The sequence below is a fragment of the Diuraphis noxia genome, unplaced genomic scaffold (assembly GCF_037042655.1).
Source record: "Diuraphis noxia isolate RWA-SAM2 unplaced genomic scaffold, SU_Dnox_SAM2 contig0004, whole genome shotgun sequence".
Lineage (NCBI taxonomy): Eukaryota > Metazoa > Arthropoda > Insecta > Hemiptera > Aphididae > Diuraphis > Diuraphis noxia.
In genome coordinates, this window is record NW_028301714.1 from 30,974,021 (window position 1) to 30,994,778 (window position 20,758).

At 28.3% G+C, this 20,758-nt stretch overlaps 2 protein-coding genes across 2 annotated transcripts; both read right to left on the reverse strand.

Moving 5' to 3' along the window:
* Positions 1 to 670: 670 nt before the first annotated feature.
* On the reverse strand, positions 671 to 10,190 carry LOC107167237 (15-hydroxyprostaglandin dehydrogenase [NAD(+)]-like). Its single transcript, XM_089227146.1, has 6 exons — positions 9,462 to 10,190; positions 7,062 to 7,185; positions 6,171 to 6,277; positions 3,246 to 3,419; positions 2,019 to 2,176; positions 671 to 1,954 (listed from the first exon to the last, which is right to left on the reverse strand). Exons 1-6 carry the CDS (start codon positions 9,552 to 9,554, stop codon positions 1,840 to 1,842), a joined length of 771 nt encoding a protein of 256 aa, XP_089083272.1. The 5' UTR covers positions 9,555 to 10,190; the 3' UTR covers positions 671 to 1,839.
* Positions 10,191 to 16,119: 5,929 nt separating this feature from the next.
* On the reverse strand, positions 16,120 to 20,742 carry Uev1A (Ubiquitin-conjugating enzyme variant 1A). The gene is made up of 4 exons (XM_089226345.1): positions 20,485 to 20,742; positions 19,837 to 19,979; positions 19,623 to 19,748; positions 16,120 to 17,653 (listed from the first exon to the last, which is right to left on the reverse strand). The coding sequence occupies exons 1-4, from the start codon at positions 20,504 to 20,506 to the stop codon at positions 17,513 to 17,515; spliced, it is 432 nt and encodes a 143-aa protein (XP_089082471.1). The 5' UTR covers positions 20,507 to 20,742; the 3' UTR covers positions 16,120 to 17,512.
* Positions 20,743 to 20,758: the final 16 nt, after the last annotated feature.

Below are 20,758 nucleotides of genomic sequence, written 5' to 3' on the forward strand. Positions count from 1 at the left end.
TTGAGATTTAATGACAGTCTGTTGATATTAATTATTATACAAATCAAAAATTTAAGCGGGTCTCCTAAATATATTCCGAAAGTGGGGCCTGGGGAAAAATGATCCCTTTGCTCTCCCCCTAACTTAACCTAACCGGCTCTGGTTGTGGGCTTCATGTAATATTACACTGCGCGATAAACGAATATGTTAAATATAGGATATGCTTAAACAGTTAAATATTTCATGCTTATCAGTCAATAGTCATCATCACTTGACGGTTGATGGACAAAAACAGAAAACTGTTGTTTATTTGTGTATACATTTTGACTTTGATTTCAAATTTTCAATTATAACTGATTTTAACAGTATATTGTATATAATGTATTATTTAGTATTTTTTTTCGTCTACAGATTCTTGTTTTACATGCATACCTATAAGTATAATACTAAGGAAGAAACGGGATTAAAATGAAATATCAAGAAGAAATTTGTTGGGACAAGAAAAGATTTGATGCTCAATTAGGGATTAAGCCAATTTAAATGGGATGTATAGTCAACCTATCATAAGGTATATATAATATAGGGGACTTACTACTTATATCTATATATATACCTTAATGGTGTTATTTAGAAATATAGGTATATATAGGTATGATTACCATCATACTAGGTAGATATGTAAAAAAAAAAATTCAAATCAATAAATAGTATTGTAATTAATATTTAGCTTCATAAAAAAAGTATATCTACAGAATAGATATATATATTTATATGTTACATAATAATTATGTATTGGCTGTGGTCTGATATGCTATCTACGTATTGAATAATTTAAATGACTTTGGCAAAATCATTGAATTTAAAAAGAGCGTGGTGTTTGTGTGATTCGCCCACCGAGTACTTAAAAGTTATAATGACCATAATATATTATGCTCATTTAGATTTTAATATTTTGAATGTTTCTTGTGTACATATTATTATGTTTCACATATAAGATTATGAAGACGAATAGACGATAATAACACAGAAGCAAAATATCATAGGCCAAAAAAAAAAAATAATAATATGATATTGTTCATAATTGTTATTACTTTTTTTTATACGGTACCTGGAGAATTTTGTTGATTTTGATTTATCATTTTGCCATAAAAAACATTATAGTTATTGTGAGGGTTTGAAATATATTACAATAAGTAATTAATTATTAAGTAAATAGCATACCACACCTATCACAAAACAAAATAGGTTCACAGCCGATGATTATTTTAAAAATATACAAAATTTTAATAATTAATTATTATTTGTTTTGGTGTAATGAGTAAATATTTATTAAAAAACCCTATTCATAAAAATATTTAATTATTTATACATGTATATATATATACACACACATATATATATATTTATTATTTATGTATAATACGATATTATATGAGCATTAGGTATATAGTTGTTATGATGTATATTTAGATATGATGATATTGATGTAGGTACCTTATGATTAATTTATAATTTCGTCAAAGTGACGTTAACATAAATATATTTTCATTTGACTATACCCAAATAAATTGAAAACTGCGCTAAGAATAAGTTATACAATTAAATAATTTTGTACCTGCCTTATATATATATATATATATTATGTATCCTATTAAAGCATTGTTATGATTTCTGCGAATAGAACAATAATAACTAATAACGATAAATTACGGGTTTTGAATTTAAATACAAAAACATAATATATATTAATATAAATTATAAATAAAATTTTGATCACCATCACAGGTGGAAAATAATTTAAACATTAAAAACAAAACAATTTTTATAGAAATAAAAATCATCGGTAAATGGCGTTAAAAATTAAAGGTTTGGGAACTTGACTTCTTTCGCTGATTTGTTGTTCTCGGCAACCCAAACCGAACCACTTTGAGCTTTCTGTAGTACATGAATTAGCGCACGTCCTACACTTTGGGCACTGCAAATATAATCTTGTTGAATTAAAAAATTTATATATATTTGGTTAATGGTGATCGACATACGCTTGGGGTGCTTGTGACGCAACGTCCTTATCCCAGAGATGTATGAAATTGGGCGACAATAACGCCAATTTAACGTCCTCGGGTATCGCATCCGTCAGAGTCATCCCTGGACATAAAGCGATAACTCGAATCCCCGTTAAATTCGTGTGATACGGATCCTAGAACGCATTAAAGTTAAACAAATAACACAATACCGTCAATATTAATTAAAGTAATGCAGTTTCGTATTAAAAAAAACCCATTTACAATACTGCATGCCTCTCAATGCCGGACACAATGTGGTGAGCAGTTTTTAAACGGTCATTAATAAATCAACTAAAACTATTTTTTAAATGTAAATCTAACTAATGGTCATAATAGTCAAATTTACAATTAATAAATATTATCAACACACAGAAAAACTGAATATGACACTATATATGAAACTGTAATGTAACAAATAATATTAAAATTTATATTTGTTTTGTATTATGATGAAACTTATACAAGCTCTATAATAAAGAAGGTTTCATAAACATGAATGAAAACTGTTTAGAAATAACTTTATTAAAGAAGATTTTTTACAAAAATGTATTTTCTATTAATGTCTTGAATTGGTATGTACTTTGATTAAAATATGGAACTCAATATCGGGTATATTATGTGCACCATGGTTTCAATGACAAACGCGAACGGCACTTTCACCGTGATTTTAATGCGTTTGGAGTACTAAAATGTGTTGCATCATGATTAACATAATGTACTAAATCTCGTAAACCATGAAAAATCTCAAATTAAAAGGATATAACGGATAACAACACAAATAAAATCTGAGCTGTTATAAAAACAGAAAAAAATACCCACTTAATTAAATCCCGCCTATGTTCATTAAATACCATATATTATTAATTATCACAGCAAAAAAAGAAATATTATTATTTATCATAGCTTTTTAAACTTTTTGAATTTCCAATAAATAACTGGTTCAATAAATTATAATAATTATCGTTATCCCAGACCCCAGTCCTAGCTTTATGTAATTTATTGTTACGATTTTAAATTAAGTACCTAGTTAATATTTGAATAATTATTTGTACATATTTGGTATATATATATATATATTATGTAGGTATGATTATATGAATATTATATATGCTATACGGCATATATATTATAGGTAAGTAGGTTTTACATGTATAATGAATGGTGGTACATATTATAATACGTATTACTGTATTAAAAACTCACCCCGAATGACCTAATAAAACCAATAAGAGCATGTTTGGTTGCTGTGTAGATTGGCATGCTAGGACATGGTTTATATCCCATTGTAGACGATGTTACGACCACTGTACCACCACGGCCTCCTTTGTCCTTGCCCATAAGTTGCATCGCCAACAGTGTTCCTCTAATGACTCCATTCTATATTATAGACAATACATTTGAATATATTGAGTCTTCATTTTTATGAAATCACACATTTATAATGTAGGTAACAATGATAAATTAAAACAAAACTTGATAAAATAACATAAAAATAAATAATTATTTTTTTCTATTGTGTATATAGATTACAAGATATAAATAAGGTTATAATATGTTATATTTTTTTGTATATGTTTTAGCTCAAAACGAGATAAAACATTTCCGAGAACAGAGAACAGTCGGAAGTCAGACGTTTTCGCATGCTTACTGCTTAGATGATATTTCAGGTAAATAAGTTTGAGTGAATTATTGTAATAATTATAAAATATTCGAATAACCGTAGTGTATAAGTGTATCTATAATGGTTTAACGGATATGTTTATAAACAATTTATTCATCGATTATATATGCGTGGCTATGATCTAGTGGACTTGCACCCTCTGTAAGATCAGGCAGCTGATGCCATAAAAGATAATAAGCCTTTACAAAATTTACAGTATCTATAATTTATTATTATCATGGTGTGGGTTGCAATGTTCCATAAACAATATTACTAAACATTTAATAATTCAACAGTTTGCGGCCCCTTAAATATCATTTAGGGCCATGATCTATCAAATTTTAGTGGACTATTAAATTGATCAATTTTTTATGCCACTCGGCACATTCAATATGAATATTATGGTGTATATAAACTTAATATACATTTTTAATCAGAGAAGATAAATTTATTTTTAAAAATAAAATTATTTATCGGATATAAGATTATGATGAATTTGATGTACAAAATTATATAACAAATCTTACAGAAATAAAAATTGTCCAAAGAGGCAGTGTCTTATACCTTAGCTCTCTCCCCTATATCTATGCTTGAAAATGGATTTGAGAAATGAATTGACTATTATCATAAAAAATATTATCATTTGAAAATGATTGATTTTAAATTTTAATATATTTAAATTTTATTAATACACAATATGTATCAGAATGAACTATATAAATTAAAAGGAAACTCGAACATTTTGATTGAAGAATAATCCATCAATTGATGACACTTTCGTTTTTTAAATATTTTTATATATCCTTGTAAGAGGTCAGTTTATATACAGTTTCGTTTTAATTAAGTTAATTTTTTTAATTATCATACTTTATTATAGATTTTATCAATTGATCATACTTCATACTATATAAATCATAAGTAGGGCTTGGATTTTAAAGCAAATGCTTCTTTTTATATATATATAAGATATAAATCTCATTTTTATACATAAATTAACATCTACAATAAACAATAAAATACACTTCATTCTGATTATAAATAAACGAATTTATTTATTAAATGCTTTTTTATAGCTTTTTCAGTTTTTCTAGCTGTGTAATTTGTATATGTTCTTATGCTATAATAATAAAAATAAAATTTTTATTTAATTAATAAGAAATGTGAAAACCTGCAAAAATAATTTATTATTATATTTATATCCAATGGAGATATTGCAACTGCAATTTCGGGTAAATTATATCGTGTTGTTTTGAAAAACAAAGGCTGGGAACAATTACTGAACATAAATACTATACTATATGTGGCGTTTCATCAAACGAAATTAATTATCATGAGTTTGGTTTGATATAAACGAAACCTCTTGCATGAAGTATCTATACATCGATCACTTCAGTGGAAGTAGAACGTTCGTTCTCTATATGTATAAAAACATCCTATCGGGCAATAGAGTCAGTTTCACTACTGAAAACCTTGCTAAATACATGGTAGTAAATTGTTTTTTTAACTTAAATTAATTTTCAATTTTTTTTATTCAGTTTTATAAAATTATAACTAATTAATTTTAATTTTTAGTCATGCTTTTTTTTAAAATAAATATAATTCATTTTTGCTTTCTTACAACAATTTTGCACTTTTTTTGTTATTTATTATGCTTTGAAATCCGAGCCCTAATCATAAGTAAAAGGTCATTATTATAGGATAGTCATTCGAATCAACTATTTTTTGATCATTTTCTTATAAAAATTCTTAATATTACAAATAGGCACAGAGTGGGATAAATTAAAAGGGTATATGGACTATCAGTTACCTGTCCCTGTTATAATATCAGGTATGCTGATATTTTTAGTAGGTAACTTATTATAACACAGAAGGTACTAACTATTGGCATGTTTTCTGGGAGCTTAATTATGTAGGTACATATTTATTATAGTTGGTACTTTCGATTTGTTGCAATCAAACGTCAAATGTTATACTGTTATGTCCTCAAATGCGAGGGAAAATGTTTTATTTGAAATAATACGATGGCACGATGCCGATTTTAAATGTTAAAAATAATTAATAACAGTTATTTATTTAAGACTGTTGTAATTTTGACAATAACGCGGAAAATATAATAGGGCGTGGTGGTCGTCGAACCAAAATACGTGCGTGACTGCTTAAGTGTATAGCTTTAAATTTTCACCCATTGTCCTGTAGAATATAGATTGTAAATATAGTCAATATTTCAGTAAGGGTTTGTTCGAGGGTGCATACATTTTGAATATTTATAATATCAATGATATGATTTTCTAGATCGTAAATATTATATTCATTCCTTTTTATGTGCTTCAAAATTTTTTTAAAACATATTTTAAGGATTTTTCTCTTCAAATAATCAACATAAATGAAACAATTTTTAAATTAATCTAAAATATATTTATTATGTATAATAATAATATTAAAAAATATATTAAGGTGTACCATATTACCAAGTTCACATCCACTTCGAATTCCCAGAATCGGTCGTTGAATACACCCGCATTGTTAACCACTATGTCAAGTCCACCAAAAGCAGCTATAGTCTTTCGGAATGCATCTGAAAATAACCAAATATATATATCAGACTTAAAATTAGATTTAAAACTGTATTACAATATACCAACATTACTAGGTAAGGTTAAAGATAAATAACGAGAGCCTTCCTCAATCCTCAATATATTACAGGTCTTCGATAAAGTTTGGCATCGAGCACTTATATCAAAACTATAGTAATACTAATATGGCCAATTCAATATATGTAAACATATTACATACTCTTCATAATAAATTCAATGGAAATAGTATTAAAGGCTTTTAATATTACACTCAGTAATACTCTATATTTCTATCTACATAGGGTACCAACACTGTTAACAAATTAATTTCAGAACCGCTACGTAAACTGAATAAAATCGAATACAACCATTGCAAAATTTGAGAAAAAACATATTATGAACTTAGACTTCTATCTCCAAGATATTATCCTTCTAGAAGACCAAGAAGCCAAACCTTACAAAATGACAAAATAAAAATATATAAACAATATACTTATATAATATCATATCATATCTCATATAATAGAAAGAATTTTAATTTCGGGGCTTTATAATTATAACTATACCTAAGTTTACTTAAGCAATAAGAGTATTTGCCTATTATATTATACATTATATACATACAACTTTATTAATTATACACGATTTTAACATTTAGATTAGATATCTTCAACGTCAGCGCAGTCACCGTGATACTACATTTAAATGTAGGTATGCCTATTGCTTATTACCTATACCTACTTATTTTTGTTCAGTGTTCAATTATTTTAGGGTTTTACATTTTACCTTGAAACTGTGGATAATCGGTGACGTCGCACGGACAAAATATCACTTTGACGTTTCCAAACTTTGCGCCTAATAGGTCAGCCAATTTGATACCGACATCTTCGTTGATGTCACATATGGATACCTGTAATACATATGTATATATACTATAAATTCAACACTTACTTAAATACATAAATTATCATTGTATCAAAGTCAAGATACCATATTATAACCTATAATATTATTAAAAGGAACATGTCAACATAATAGATAAATGTGATATTACACCATAATTAGTATAGAATATATAAGTATAACATAATATTGTCCATGTATATACAATATATATATATATTAAATAGGCATATAGGTATATGCTTACTCACTGATGACTGATGTATTTAGGAATTTTGCGCCCCAGGTAAGAAAAAAAATGTCTATAGCAATATGTGTATTTGTAAAAAAAAACATGATAGTTTATAAGTATCTGAATGTTATAACTTTTTTTTATTACCTAAATGACCTAGGTATACCGTATTAAATCAAAATGCTATTCAAAATTTAACACCTCTAAAAATTAACCACCAGGAGCCCAAGCCGCTCCTGCCCCCCCTCCCCTAAATATGTCACCACTCACGGATGTAAATTATTTATACAGTATTGGCCACTGGGTTCTGAACTCTTCCCCACGAAGATATACATATAGTTTAATAGTTGAGACAGAGCTTTATTTCAGCTCAGAGCTTTTTTATCATCAGGTGATAATTAATGGAAGCTGCAGTGATCATAAGTGTATCCAAGAGTTAAGACTCAAATCCACACGAGTAGTATAGAAAGGAATTTAAAGCATCGAGTCGTGTTGTAACAAATACGTATTACAATAACAGGAAAAGTGATTATATTCAATCGTTTAGTACCAAAACGTACCTAGAGTAAATTTTTTTTTAAATATAGATTCTGATTATATAAATAAGTTTAATATCATAATAGGCACTGTGCGAATAACACATAAATCATTTACAATCCAGATAGAGTAATCCAAGGGTGAAATTAGAATAAAAAACTCAAGAGATCGTTACCGCGGAGTATTTGTTGTCTCCGTCTTACACACGTACGAAATAGCAAATTTTCATTCACCTAGTTTCAATAGTTCAGTAATGTTCTTGAACTGATACTTTAGAGAGGCCATTTTTAGATTTTCGAAACGTTACTCGAAATAAAAGCGGTTAAAAGAAAAAAAAGTACGATTTCACGATTTTATAATATTAAATAATTACGGACGTTTTTTTTTTTGAAATTATAACAATATAACTAATATAGAGTATAACATATCCTAGAATAATGATAAATCGTCTCCACTCAGAATCATTATTCGTATACAATGATATTACATCATTGAATTCAAATTTAATACCATCCATTACAGTAACCCTGCTAACCTAACCTAACCTACTGTATTGAAGAGCGACATCCACTTACTTACCAGCTTTTTTTCATTCGTAACCGTTAAAAAGGTTAAATTATATGAGTAAAGGATTATGTGGATAATACACCACATGTAAAAAATATGTAATAACACTAATAACATATATATTACAACCTAGCTATAATAAAGACTAAAGAGCTGTTCGCCAAATTTATGTTCATCCCATTTTTTCAGATATAGTTAAAAAAAATCTGATTTTGTAGCATTTTAAGTACCTATATGCGACTTGCGTATTTAATGAATATATTTTTAAGCAATAAATTTGGTATCCATAATTTGAGGTAATAGTATAATGTCGAAATTTTTTTGTTTTATCTCCACAAATTAATATATTAATACAATGATTACCATGAAAACCTGACAAACATTTTCTACTATTTAAAAAAGTTTTTTGCATTTTATTTTTAAATATTTTAAATAATTTTTATTGAATTTATTTAATGTATTAATGTATAATATATATTATATATATATGTAACTTTTTTCTCTACCATATGTACTTATTGTGTCTCTTAGGTATACGAGTAGATTGTATATTTCAAATAAAGAAAAAAATTAATCAAGATTATAGTAGTCCGAGGAAAAGGGAGTGATTGGTGTGAAGTCTTGAATTCAATAATTCAATAAAATAAAACCAAAAATAGTAAAAATATTTAAAAAAAATCTATTCTATCGTTAGTTCCTACCAAAAATATATTTCAATAAAAAAGTGGGTACATGAACTGTATGTGTTCAAAAGTTTTTCTCAATAGTCATCTTTGAGCATGATAGATCCTATAATATTTAGGAACGTCTATACTATATCATTAAGTTTTAGGCGGAACTTAGTGTTCGAAAAAGAGCTACGACATATTTTGCATTACTGGGACACTAATTATTGCAGTACAAAATAATAACAATTATTATTATTATACAATTAAACAAAATCTTACTTTGGCTCCATTTTTCAGCAGCTCCTCGCAGTATGCGCGACCAATGCCGGCGGCCCCGCCTGTAACCATGGCGACCTTACCCTTGATGTCCATCGATCGTTGCAGGACTGTTGCGGTCCGGTTGCGAGAGATATTATATTATAATAATGAAAATATAGGCACCTAATACGCGTTTGTCATATAATGAAGGCACTTCTTACAATAATTACAATTTATATTTATTATTATATTGTGTTATTACGCGCGATAAACTATGAAAAAACGCCGCGTATAAATGCGGTAATCCAATTTACGCGTATGCGGTATATATTAATATCACTTCAAGAACCACGGTACGTTGTGTTATTATGTTACGCAGAAGTGTTATTGTGACAATTTTGGTGATCAGGCACGTCGCGGCACATGGCGACTAAATAGGGCGTAAAATACTGCACATGTACGCGGATTTTTATTTGTGACAGATGAGTATGCGCTGCCGTCGTATCGAGAAAAAACGGACTTCACGATAAAAATAGATATTGAATTCTGTAAAGTCGTCAAGAGTTTGTTCGGAAATCGTGTCGTTAGAATTCTAAAAAAATATAAAAATACAAAACGGTCGAGGAAAAGATTTTGGCGGTCTACGTTTTACGTGGTACAATAATAAGATTGATATCAAATACGACCGCGGGTGACGGCCTCGCCCTTGTAAACGACACCCACGCCGGCGCCGACTATACGGACTATTGTCCATCGTGATGAAAATGCATTGCCGGTGGCAGGAGGAGTTTCGCACCGCCGTGGGGAGCGCTGTGGGTGAAAAAGCCATTTCTGAGAAATCGGCACGCGAGCAACACACCCTACAATGCATTTTCGAAGGGGTAGGATAGACAATAAGTCACGGTGGATGGTTCGCCTTGTAAAATTAATAAAATTATACATAGATTATAAATACCTACCTATAGCCCAAGGGATACATTAACTGCAAGGTCTCTAATCGGAAATTGCTACGGGAATCTAGAATAATAATTTATCAAAATAATAAATTGTATAACTCAGATTATGATAATTTAACATAATTCGAGCGTCAACCAGAATAAAACAATAATTGCCGAACAATATCATGAAAACGATTTTGAAGTAGGTACAGTAGATTCTGCTGGTGAAGGCAGCTCCAAATAACGTATGTATTTTATACATCTATATTATGTTTTAAGGTGAAAACTAAAATAGTCGATTTATTTCATTGTTGTCATGAGTGCTTATTTTTAGAGTAACATTCTTGCTAGCGTATCTGTTAAAATATTTGAATTTTTTTATCTACTAAATCGGCGTATCTATAGAGGGACTTGGGGTAGTTGGGGAGGGAGTTACCCCTAATAATTAGACTTCAGAGTTATTGTTGTCTATTTCATTCAGGTAAAAGTGATTGCGCTTATCATATTGAACTTGACGTGCCGCATACCGTTTCTAATATTATAATAATTTGTATAATAATTTTTTACAATCGTTTCTAAAACCGCAGTCATCGCTGGTGGCTGGAGACGTGCATTGGTGACTTACCGTTAATCAACTCAAAAGTGCAATATCGCATACCTTGATCCTAAGTGCTTGATCCGAAGTCACATAGCCTTGTCCTCTGTACTTGGTCAGCTAGAGACTCTCGGACGCTTTGTGGGAGAACAACATAATATATGCGTACAGCTTTTGTAACGTCTTTCTACGCGGTGGAAACGATTCTTGTCGTGTACGCGCGTATCGCAGGAGTAACCACAGGGTCCAGCTAGCCGACCAAGTCTGTAAAATAGTTCCTGACCTCCGTTCCCCAGGTCGTTGTAACTTCTAACACGCCTCACCACTTCGCTATAACTCATCTACTGTGGCCTGCTCCGTCACCGCTGCAACCACGTCATCAAGAATCACCTCAACTGGTTCAGTTTCAGTGTTTCAGACTCATCATCTTCCTGCGCAGTTGAATGACCCTTCAACCGTTGAGTTGTTGTCTGCGAACTGCGTTGCAAATTATAATAAAGACTTCTCTCCAAATCCCCAGTGATGGTTGATTCCTCGTCGAAGTTTTCAAATTTGCGTATACCTAGTCTTGTTTCCATCACTGCCGCATACTCGATTTTGCTAATAATCTAGTATAAACTATAAGACCTCCATAATGACTTTTTCGATTTGGTGGGTTGTTTTGTTCCGTTACGATATATGATTCAGCCATATTGTGCAGGTGTATTTACTGTGCCGGTTAAATAGTGGAGGATGCAAGCGGTGGGGCTTTAAATTGCGATCGTAGTGATCAATTCGTATTGTAATTTAACAATTATATATGTGTTTCATGAGTATAGGTCGACGGCATTTTATCGTAGGAAAAATGCTTCGACCTTCTAAATTGGGGATGATGACTTATGATTGTAAATTGGACCAAGATACAGTATACTTACTTTTGAAGAGTGAAATTGAAAATTAAAAGTTCTTTTTTAATAACTAGGAAAAACGACAAAAACTAGAAACAACTTTTTAAGCATCTTCTACACATTGTATCTACATTTTACAAGTGGCTATTATAATTTAGAATTGTCGGAATATTGGTATATGATCCATAGAATTTATATCAAAAGAAATAAAAAACGCGGAATACTGGTACTCATAAGAAATTAATTCGCAGGGGTCCTAAAATATTTAAAATATTATATAGTTTTGATATTAAACCATCATCGTCAATTCGCCAACAAGTTAAATTTGAGCAATATGTTAAAAACAAAAATATAATGATACGATAAAAATGAACAAGAAACAGAAATTACAAATAAGTACATACAAAGTAGCGAGTATTTAAAATAAATATAAAATATACCTACAATTTATGATCAATAATATCTATTTCTCACGTTTCTCACTTTGCTAAATTATTAAAAAATGTTCTGTTTTAATTTCTTTATTTAAATACCTCATTCTCATCACATTCGTTGTGTAGTTTGTCTTGTAGAGTATTTTATTTTATTTTTAAATATTTGAACTTAACTTAACTTAAAGGAATTGTGAATATCTGATTCAAAACGGGTTAAGATAGTGACTAATTTCACTCGCAGTCATTCATAGTTTTCCATTGATCGGCGGTAAAATAAAAATAATTGTTCATATTTTATTATTTTATTTCTCCATACATTTTTGGGAAATCCTGATTATTATTTTAGATCGTACCAGTATTTATAAAAATCGTACCAGTTTTCTGTTTACCATTAATGTCCATTATACACAGTGTCCCGCAAGGATTTACACATTGCGATATCTCCCGAAACAATAGAGATATCGAAATTCTGGTTTTGTGATAACTCACAAGGATAATAACTACAATTATTGAATTATTCCATATTTCAAATTATTTAAATGTTTTGCTAAAAAAATTTAAAAATACATTTTTTAAATTAATTATTTCCAAAAAAATTTACCATAGCCATTTTATTGAGTTTATTTTTCTGAATTTTATTTTCATGAATTTTCTGATTTTTAATTCTTTTTTTTTTTGGTTTCGAGAAAAATTGTGAATTATTTAACACCGTAGCTAATTTTATCTAACAATATATAATCATATCTTATTTCTTCAAAACTAGAAAAAATATTAAAAATCAGGAAATTAATGAAAATAAAATTTTGAAATGTCAATATTTTCATAAAAATAAACTCTACAAAATGGCTATTAGCAATTTTTTTGAAAATAATTAAATAAAAAAATATGTTTTTTTAAATTTTATTACTAAACTAGAATTTCGATTTCTCTATTATTTCGGAAGGTATCACAATGGGCAAATCCTTGCGGGACACTATATAGGTAACATATATAGATATTGTAAAAGTACATAATTTGCACATTCGTGTGGGCGCCATACACGCTCGGTTACGCGATTAATAAAAATGACGATCACGCTCAAGTTTGGATGTTGTGTTGCTTGTATAGTTGTGGCATCAACAAAATTTTTGGATTTCGAGCAAAATGTTCAAAAATTTCTAAATATTTTTTACCAATAAGTATAAGCGAGACATAGATAATTTGAACATTTCTCGATAATTATGATAAGCCTTTTCGCTATTTATTCATTTAAAAATGTATATTTCAACATTCAACTCTAAAACATAATAAGTCAAAATGTAAAATATATTATAATTTATAATGATCCACGTTAAAAGAATAAAACGGGTGATCTATATATCGATGGCATGTATATTAACATGATACTGTTTGTCTATCATATAAATCAACTCACATTGTGGTCTATCTGTTTGACTTTGGGAATGTATAGAGCCATGTTTACAAATTCCTTCACCGTGGATAAGTATATTTAATGAGTAGGTATATAGGTAGGTTATGACGCACACATTTTCGGCTAGTAGTGGGGGGGTACTACAACTATACCTATACTATTCAATCCCTTTTATATTTTGAAGCTAAATAATATATAGCTATTATAATATGCTATTTGCTACAAATATATATATATTATTATATACATACTAATTTACTAATACACAATTTGTTAAATTTAAATTTAAATGAAAAATGTCCATAAATATAGAACACATCAATTATTGAACTCCTGGAGTGAATTATTGAATTGAACTAGCAACCAGAAAATATTTTGTTAAACTTGGTATATAGTTATAGACTTATAGTAATAATTAATTATTTCAAATTGTACTTAGCTTCTCCCATTACTAAATCGACATTTAAAAGTTTAAAAATATTAGATGAGTGGTGTAGTACGGGGTTACCCCGCAAAATGTTTGTCCACTACTCCGCTTGTTTAAACTTTAAATACTTATAACTCAAAAACTACTAGCCCTAAATTCGATTTGTATGAATCAAAATACTTAGAAAAATATTCTGCTTTGGAATATGAAATTAAAACTCTATGCTGTCATTCAAAAAAGTAAAAAACTTAAAAAATGATAAGGATAAAAAATATTTAAAGATATAATTTTTTAATAAAAACGTTGGTTTTTTAATAACTTGAAATTACCTATGTAAAAAAATATTTTGAAAAAAGTAAATACTTTTCGAGATAATTAGTGTAACCACTTAAAAGAATCACTCTGTATATAACAATTTATATATATGTTACGGGTAATATTTACATTTGGATAAAGTTGTCATTAGCTATTCGTTTTGACTAATGTGTAATTTTTTGTTTGCAAACATGAAATATCAACATTATCCGGATAATGTTAACTTTAACAATTCAATATTGGATAGTGTTAAAACTAAAAGTTATGTATTAAGTAGAGTTGTTAGGATTCTATACAATAATTAAGCGTTGACTGCCACAGTATATCCTAATGAACCTATATAACCTATATTTAATGGTATTACATTTTTTTTCTTTGCCTGTTTGACGCTAAAACAGTGTACTAATCCTGTTTATCCACTATAAATATTATTTAAAAATAGTTAATATTAGTAACTAGCTGAACCCGTGCACTTTGTAGCCAGTTAAAAATCCTAGCTCTTATATGTCTGAGATGTCTCAAACTGTGTGTTAAATTCATTCCCTGGGATCATGCTAGCAGTATATTTTTGTACACATAGATAGATAATGATTGAAAATGTTGAAATATACTAACTACTAAGTAATAATCTTACGACATTCAATTTAGTTTATCATTATGTAACTTATTATTCGTTTCATCGAAAACAGTCTGACAATTCAAATATTCGATTGAATGATATTTGAATCTATCACTTTTTAATTTAGCTTATCTTTTGCCTATAGGTCTAATACAGTGTGATCACGATAAGTGGAAACACTCAATAACTATGTGTAGGCTTCATATATTTCAATTCTGCTTTTTCGGCTAACTAATAAACATTATTATACACATTTTCAAATAATTAGACTATTTTATTGACAGTTAATTTTGAGCATGCGCAGAGCAATTTTTTTTTTTAAATAGCATGATCCATTTTTGACCACAAATTATTTTTTTTGTATTTTTAATGAATTTTAGTGGTTGAATTTTTTTTCTAAGTCAAAAAATGACCGAGTTATAGCAATTTGATTTTATAAACCACTAAAATTCATTAAAAAATAATAAATTAATTGTCAAAAAAATAGTCTAATTATTTGAAAATGTGTATAATTATGTTTATTAGTTAGCCGAAAAAGCAGAATTGAAATATATGAAGCCTACACATAGTTATTGAGTGTTTTCACTTATCGTGATCACACTGTATATCTCTGTACCAAATTTCATCGCAATTGATCCAGCCGTTTAGGAATGCATAAAGGACAAACAGACAGAAATCCATTTTTATAAAATATATAGACTAACATACTTAAATAATTACTCAACATAGTTCTATTTTGAATTATATTCCAATTTTTACATAAATATCATTATATGAGTCATGATCATAGTATTTTTTTGCTTTAAATTGTGTTCATGTGTTCAATATAATAGTTTATTTTCAGTATGATACAATCTCCAAATCCGTTGAGTTATTATTTATTTTAATATTTTGTTAATCATTACTCTTTCTCAATGCGGAAACATGAATATCAAATATTGTTATTTTTTAAACCATTTAAAAAAAGGAATATATATTAAATATATTATTATAATATATTTAATATTATATACATATTAAACTATTAATAATAATTTAAATAAATAAACAATATTTTGAAAAAAACTATTGGAGAATTATATTTAGTGTCAGTCATATTTTACAAACTTATTTAAAATATTTAATTCATAGCTTCCACATTTAACTAAAATTGATTAATGTTGCTTAAATTTGTTAATAATTAATATAATAGTATCTGTTAACAGTAGTATAAACTTAACAGTGCTGACAGCCATAAACGCTATTTAAAAAACAATAATGGCAAATGTTGTAATATAACTAAAATTTCAAATGGTTAAGGAGTTAGTAGAATTTATAATTACAGTAAGTCCTTGTATTTTGTTTAATACTGCATTAGATTGAGTAAAATGTATTTTTAATACATATATACATGCATTAAATTGTTGTTATATTTATGTGTTTATATGTATGTAATTTAACTGTAGTAGAATAATACATAGTTATTTATTGACAGGAACATATAAAAATTAAGCTTTTAAAAACTCTTTTTTTCGGTTAACGTAGTTTTTTTTTATAAATATAATTTTGATGTTAAACAAGGAATTACTGTAATTGTAAGTAGAAATTGAAAAGAGAAGAATTTAAAATGATAAGACAATATTTTAAGTATTTATTTCAGGCTTACCCCACATATTTAAAAATGTATTAAATGTAAAATTAAAAATAAAATAAAATATAAATTAATATGTTTAAAAATAAACTTCAGGTAATAAGATTTTAAACCCTTAAAAAACATGAAATAAGTGTTGTATATTTTACAAGTTCTTAAATATTAAAAACTAGTACAATAATTAACACAAAACACAGAAACTGAAGTGAATCTAAAGTTTAAAACATGAATTAAGTTCAGTATTAAATATTATATATATTTTCTTTAGCTATTAAAGACAGTGAGAATGTATTGTGAGGATCTGATTACTAGTAAAATTAACTAATTTAATTAGTAATTACCTACCCACAAATAACCTCAAGTTATATTATGATTTAAATATTAGGTTTTTTTTTAGTACTTAAAATAAAACAATGTCTAAGTATCTATTTAAGAGTATATAATATAATATTATAAATAGTATATAAAATATGCCTAAGTGTGATATCGCTTTCTGAACCATGAAATTAAATGAAAAATTAACAAAAATTATAAAACAAAATGACCTGTAAAACTTATTCCAGTGGAAATGTTTAAAACCAAAAATGAAAGGGGTAGACATTTCCCAAACATTTAAAGTAAAATCTAGGTGTCGGTCTGAGGAGCTGTATAATAGCAGCATGGGAATAAAATCCTCAGGCAACGACCAATGAAGCGACGTTGTTGTTGTTGTTGTACTGCTTGCATCGGCTGTGTAGGTTGTACTGGTGCGGCTGCTGTTGGTTGGTAGCGAGGCGCAAGGTACAAACTATTCCATGGTTCAGACAGCGGCGATGGCTAGAATGTGCTACCCTCGGGCGGCTGAGACATTTTCATGTTATCCTTAAGTGTCATTAATCGTCTAAGCTCTTGCAGAACAGTTTTGATGTTATAATCACGTTGCCATCTAGCTAACACTGGCACTTGTCTATTATCAACCTAAAAAAAAAAATTAAAAATATAAAATATTTTTTTCTTAAATACCTATGTAAATAAATTTTTTTTTAAATAAACATTGCGGTTGAACTGAACAAATACAGATACAATCATCATAATACTACATAGAGCACAGATGGAAAACAACATACAACAGATTCATTTTTAAAGATGACCAAAATTGTCTTAAACCAATTTCTTGGCCATCATTTTTCTTTTATTTACCCTTTTAAAATTGTTAGACATGCCCAGCGATGGATATTGGGTTACCGGGTGGCCTGAACCTAGTATTAAAATTGTAGACCAATGTACTTGGATTGAAAATTATTTAAGTACGTATTTACATTGTTTTCTGTGGTATACTCTTATACAATGTCAGTGTGGCCGCAGTAAGTAGTACACATGAAATCATATTTTACTATTTTGAATTTTAAGCGGAGCAATTAATCTGTTTTTAATTTTTATTGATGAAAACAATCTAATTTATTGTGTGATCGATGAACTGCACCAGTACACTGCAATTATTGTTAGTACATTATATATATATATTTTTTAATATTTATATGAAATAAGTTCTTTTTTTTAATGACTTTTAAGTGCTTTTTTCATTTATGGTACATATTTTTAAGTTTATCAGGTTATATATAAACGAATAATTTAGTGATATTAGTACCGAACAATGATTATCACATTAATTATGACAGCAGTGGAAATTGATAATATCAAACAATCAGTTATATAAAAAAAAATTATAATAATTAAAATTATATTTTTGGAGGAACAATGTTTTCAGTCGTAATTTGAATAGTAAAATGTAAAAAGATACTAAATAAAAATAATAATTTTAAATAACCGTTAGACTATGAGCTTTGAAATGTGTAGGAAAAGGAATTAGTGGAATCAAACAATAGACAATTGTCATGGTATTAGTTGGTGTTAGAAATAACATAAAAGTACCATGATATCAAGGTAATAAGTAATTAATTTCGGTTAAATTTGAATTTTAAAATAAACAAATAGAAAAAAAATAGCTGCTCAGAAAACACAGATATTATAAAAAAAAATAATAATCACTGGTGTTCAGATATTAATTAAATTTTGTAAAAATTCATTTCTAATATTTAAAATTAGTAAAAAATGGTAAAATATAAAACTTAATTGTTTGTAATCAAAAGTGTGTGGGGACTAATCTGCAATAATCTTAGTAGATATATATGTTCGAAATAAATTAGACAAATTACTTTTTAAAACTTAGGGGTGAATAAGAATATAAGTACCTATTAAATATGTATATGTGTTAATATGAAATTGTATGATTACCCTGCCGGTAATGGTGAGCATGCTTATGTTTGTTATTACCTATATTGTAAAATATTTTGCATGGTAAAGAAAAACAACAATGAAAATATTGAAGAATCAAATGCACAACAAATATACTTACTATTTTAATATTCGCATTTCCGAGTTTTGTAATATAAAAATCAATAAGTAATGATTACTTATTCAACAAATTTTTGTATTTTAAAATTTGTCACCCCTCCCGACAATCAAATCTCATCTAATTTACTTATTGTATAACTTGTAAATACAAATTGTAAATATATAAAATTTTGTTTCAATAAAAAAAAAAAAAAAATTGTCACTAATCTAATTAAGTTAATACTTATTTCATAAAAAAAGTATCCTTAATGAAATTAATCTGTAACGTCTAGTTCATTAAAATATAAAATATATAAGTGTTTAATAAAGTAGGCAGTAGGTAATGCACAAATAACAATTAATAGTACCTACTACCTAAATTATGCATTTTAATTTTAATAAAATATAATAGTTAATGGTCATTACAAATTAAATTTCCATGATGATTGTTTAAGAATTATTATGTTTTATTTAATAGTTTTTATAAGTTACATGGAACAACATATACAATAGCTAAAGAAAAAAATTATTAAATATATATAACCCAACATACCAATCCACTTGTATTATGCACACAATTCATATTGATGCGCGTGACGAAACGAGCGACAGGTGCATCATCTGGATACATAGGACCACATTCTACTTTTAAACTGTACATTCTATTTTCGTAAGGAGTCTGAATCAGAAAACATAATTAATAATACTTAACACTTGAATTAAACAAGATAATTATTTAAAACTAAGATAATATTGTATATTTATACCCTAGGTGGTCCAATGATCATTCCAGTCCATTGGGTTAAAGTCATATCATCATCTTTTTCAAGACCCCAACTAATTGTGCCATCGCCCACGCCTTTTTGTCCTTGTTCCAACTCTTCAAGTAGTCTAAAATTTCTTGGAATTACTAAAACAATAAAATATTCATTAACATAGTATTAATAATTAGGTAAATGACCAGTGTTTTGACTATATAACTGCTATTCATAAAAGTAAAACAAACGGGAGTTAAATCAAGTAAGAACGATTAAGATATTTATTTTGATGTCAGGTCAAGAGCAATTTATTGTTCATTCATCAGAAGTTAAGGCAAACAAGGGTGAATATTATAATAATAAATCGTTATACAATATACATGTCGATAATATTAATACTCAATTCGGGGAATACACATCGGATGAAACAGAAGTCACGATTAAGTAAAATATTAAAACCTAATGTTATGCGATAGAATATTATTTTTACAGGAACAGGGGACCGATCAGACCATACGGAATTGGAAGAAAACGCGGTTACCACCGCTGCTGCTCAACCACAATTCGTGGAAGCGGACGGAGAAAATCATTCCAACGCGGTCGATCGGTGAACGATAGCGTCGTCTCGGTGTGCATTGCTAGTCCGCGTGTACTCACCCACTGTGTTTGAGATGGCCATCTCGAACGAAGTAACTGCTAGCTAACAGCAGCGTGAAAAAAGCGAGAACGTCAGTTCGATGACTTCGGTCGTTATAGATGCAGGGCTGCCGGCTGGTTGCTGAAGAGTGGTGGAGTGAAAATCGTAAAACCTAAGTTCGTCGTTGTATTACTATTGTTATTATTATTATTATTATTAAATATAATATTGTTATAAGCTTATACGATTTACGAAATTACGTACAAGTCGTGTGAACACCTATCATACGGCTAA

Coding starts and splice junctions, on each gene's coding strand:
- LOC107167237 (XM_089227146.1), bottom strand. CDS start 9,554: ATGGACATCAAGGGTAAGGTCGCCATGGTTACAGGCGGGGCCGCCGGC. Junction 7,186..9,461: donor TGCTGAAAAATGGAGCCAAA/GTAAGATTTTGT, acceptor TATGTATTACAG/GTATCCATATGTGACATCAA. Junction 1,955..2,018: donor GCGTCACAAGCACCCCAAGC/GTATGTCGATCA, acceptor TTATATTTGCAG/TGCCCAAAGTGTAGGACGTG.
- Uev1A (XM_089226345.1), bottom strand. CDS start 20,506: ATGGCCATCTCAAACACAGTGG. Junction 19,980..20,484: donor GGCCATCTCAAACACAGTGG/GTGAGTACACGC, acceptor TTATTGTTTTAG/TAATTCCAAGAAATTTTAGA. Junction 19,749..19,836: donor TGATCATTGGACCACCTAGG/GTATAAATATAC, acceptor TTTCTGATTCAG/ACTCCTTACGAAAATAGAAT.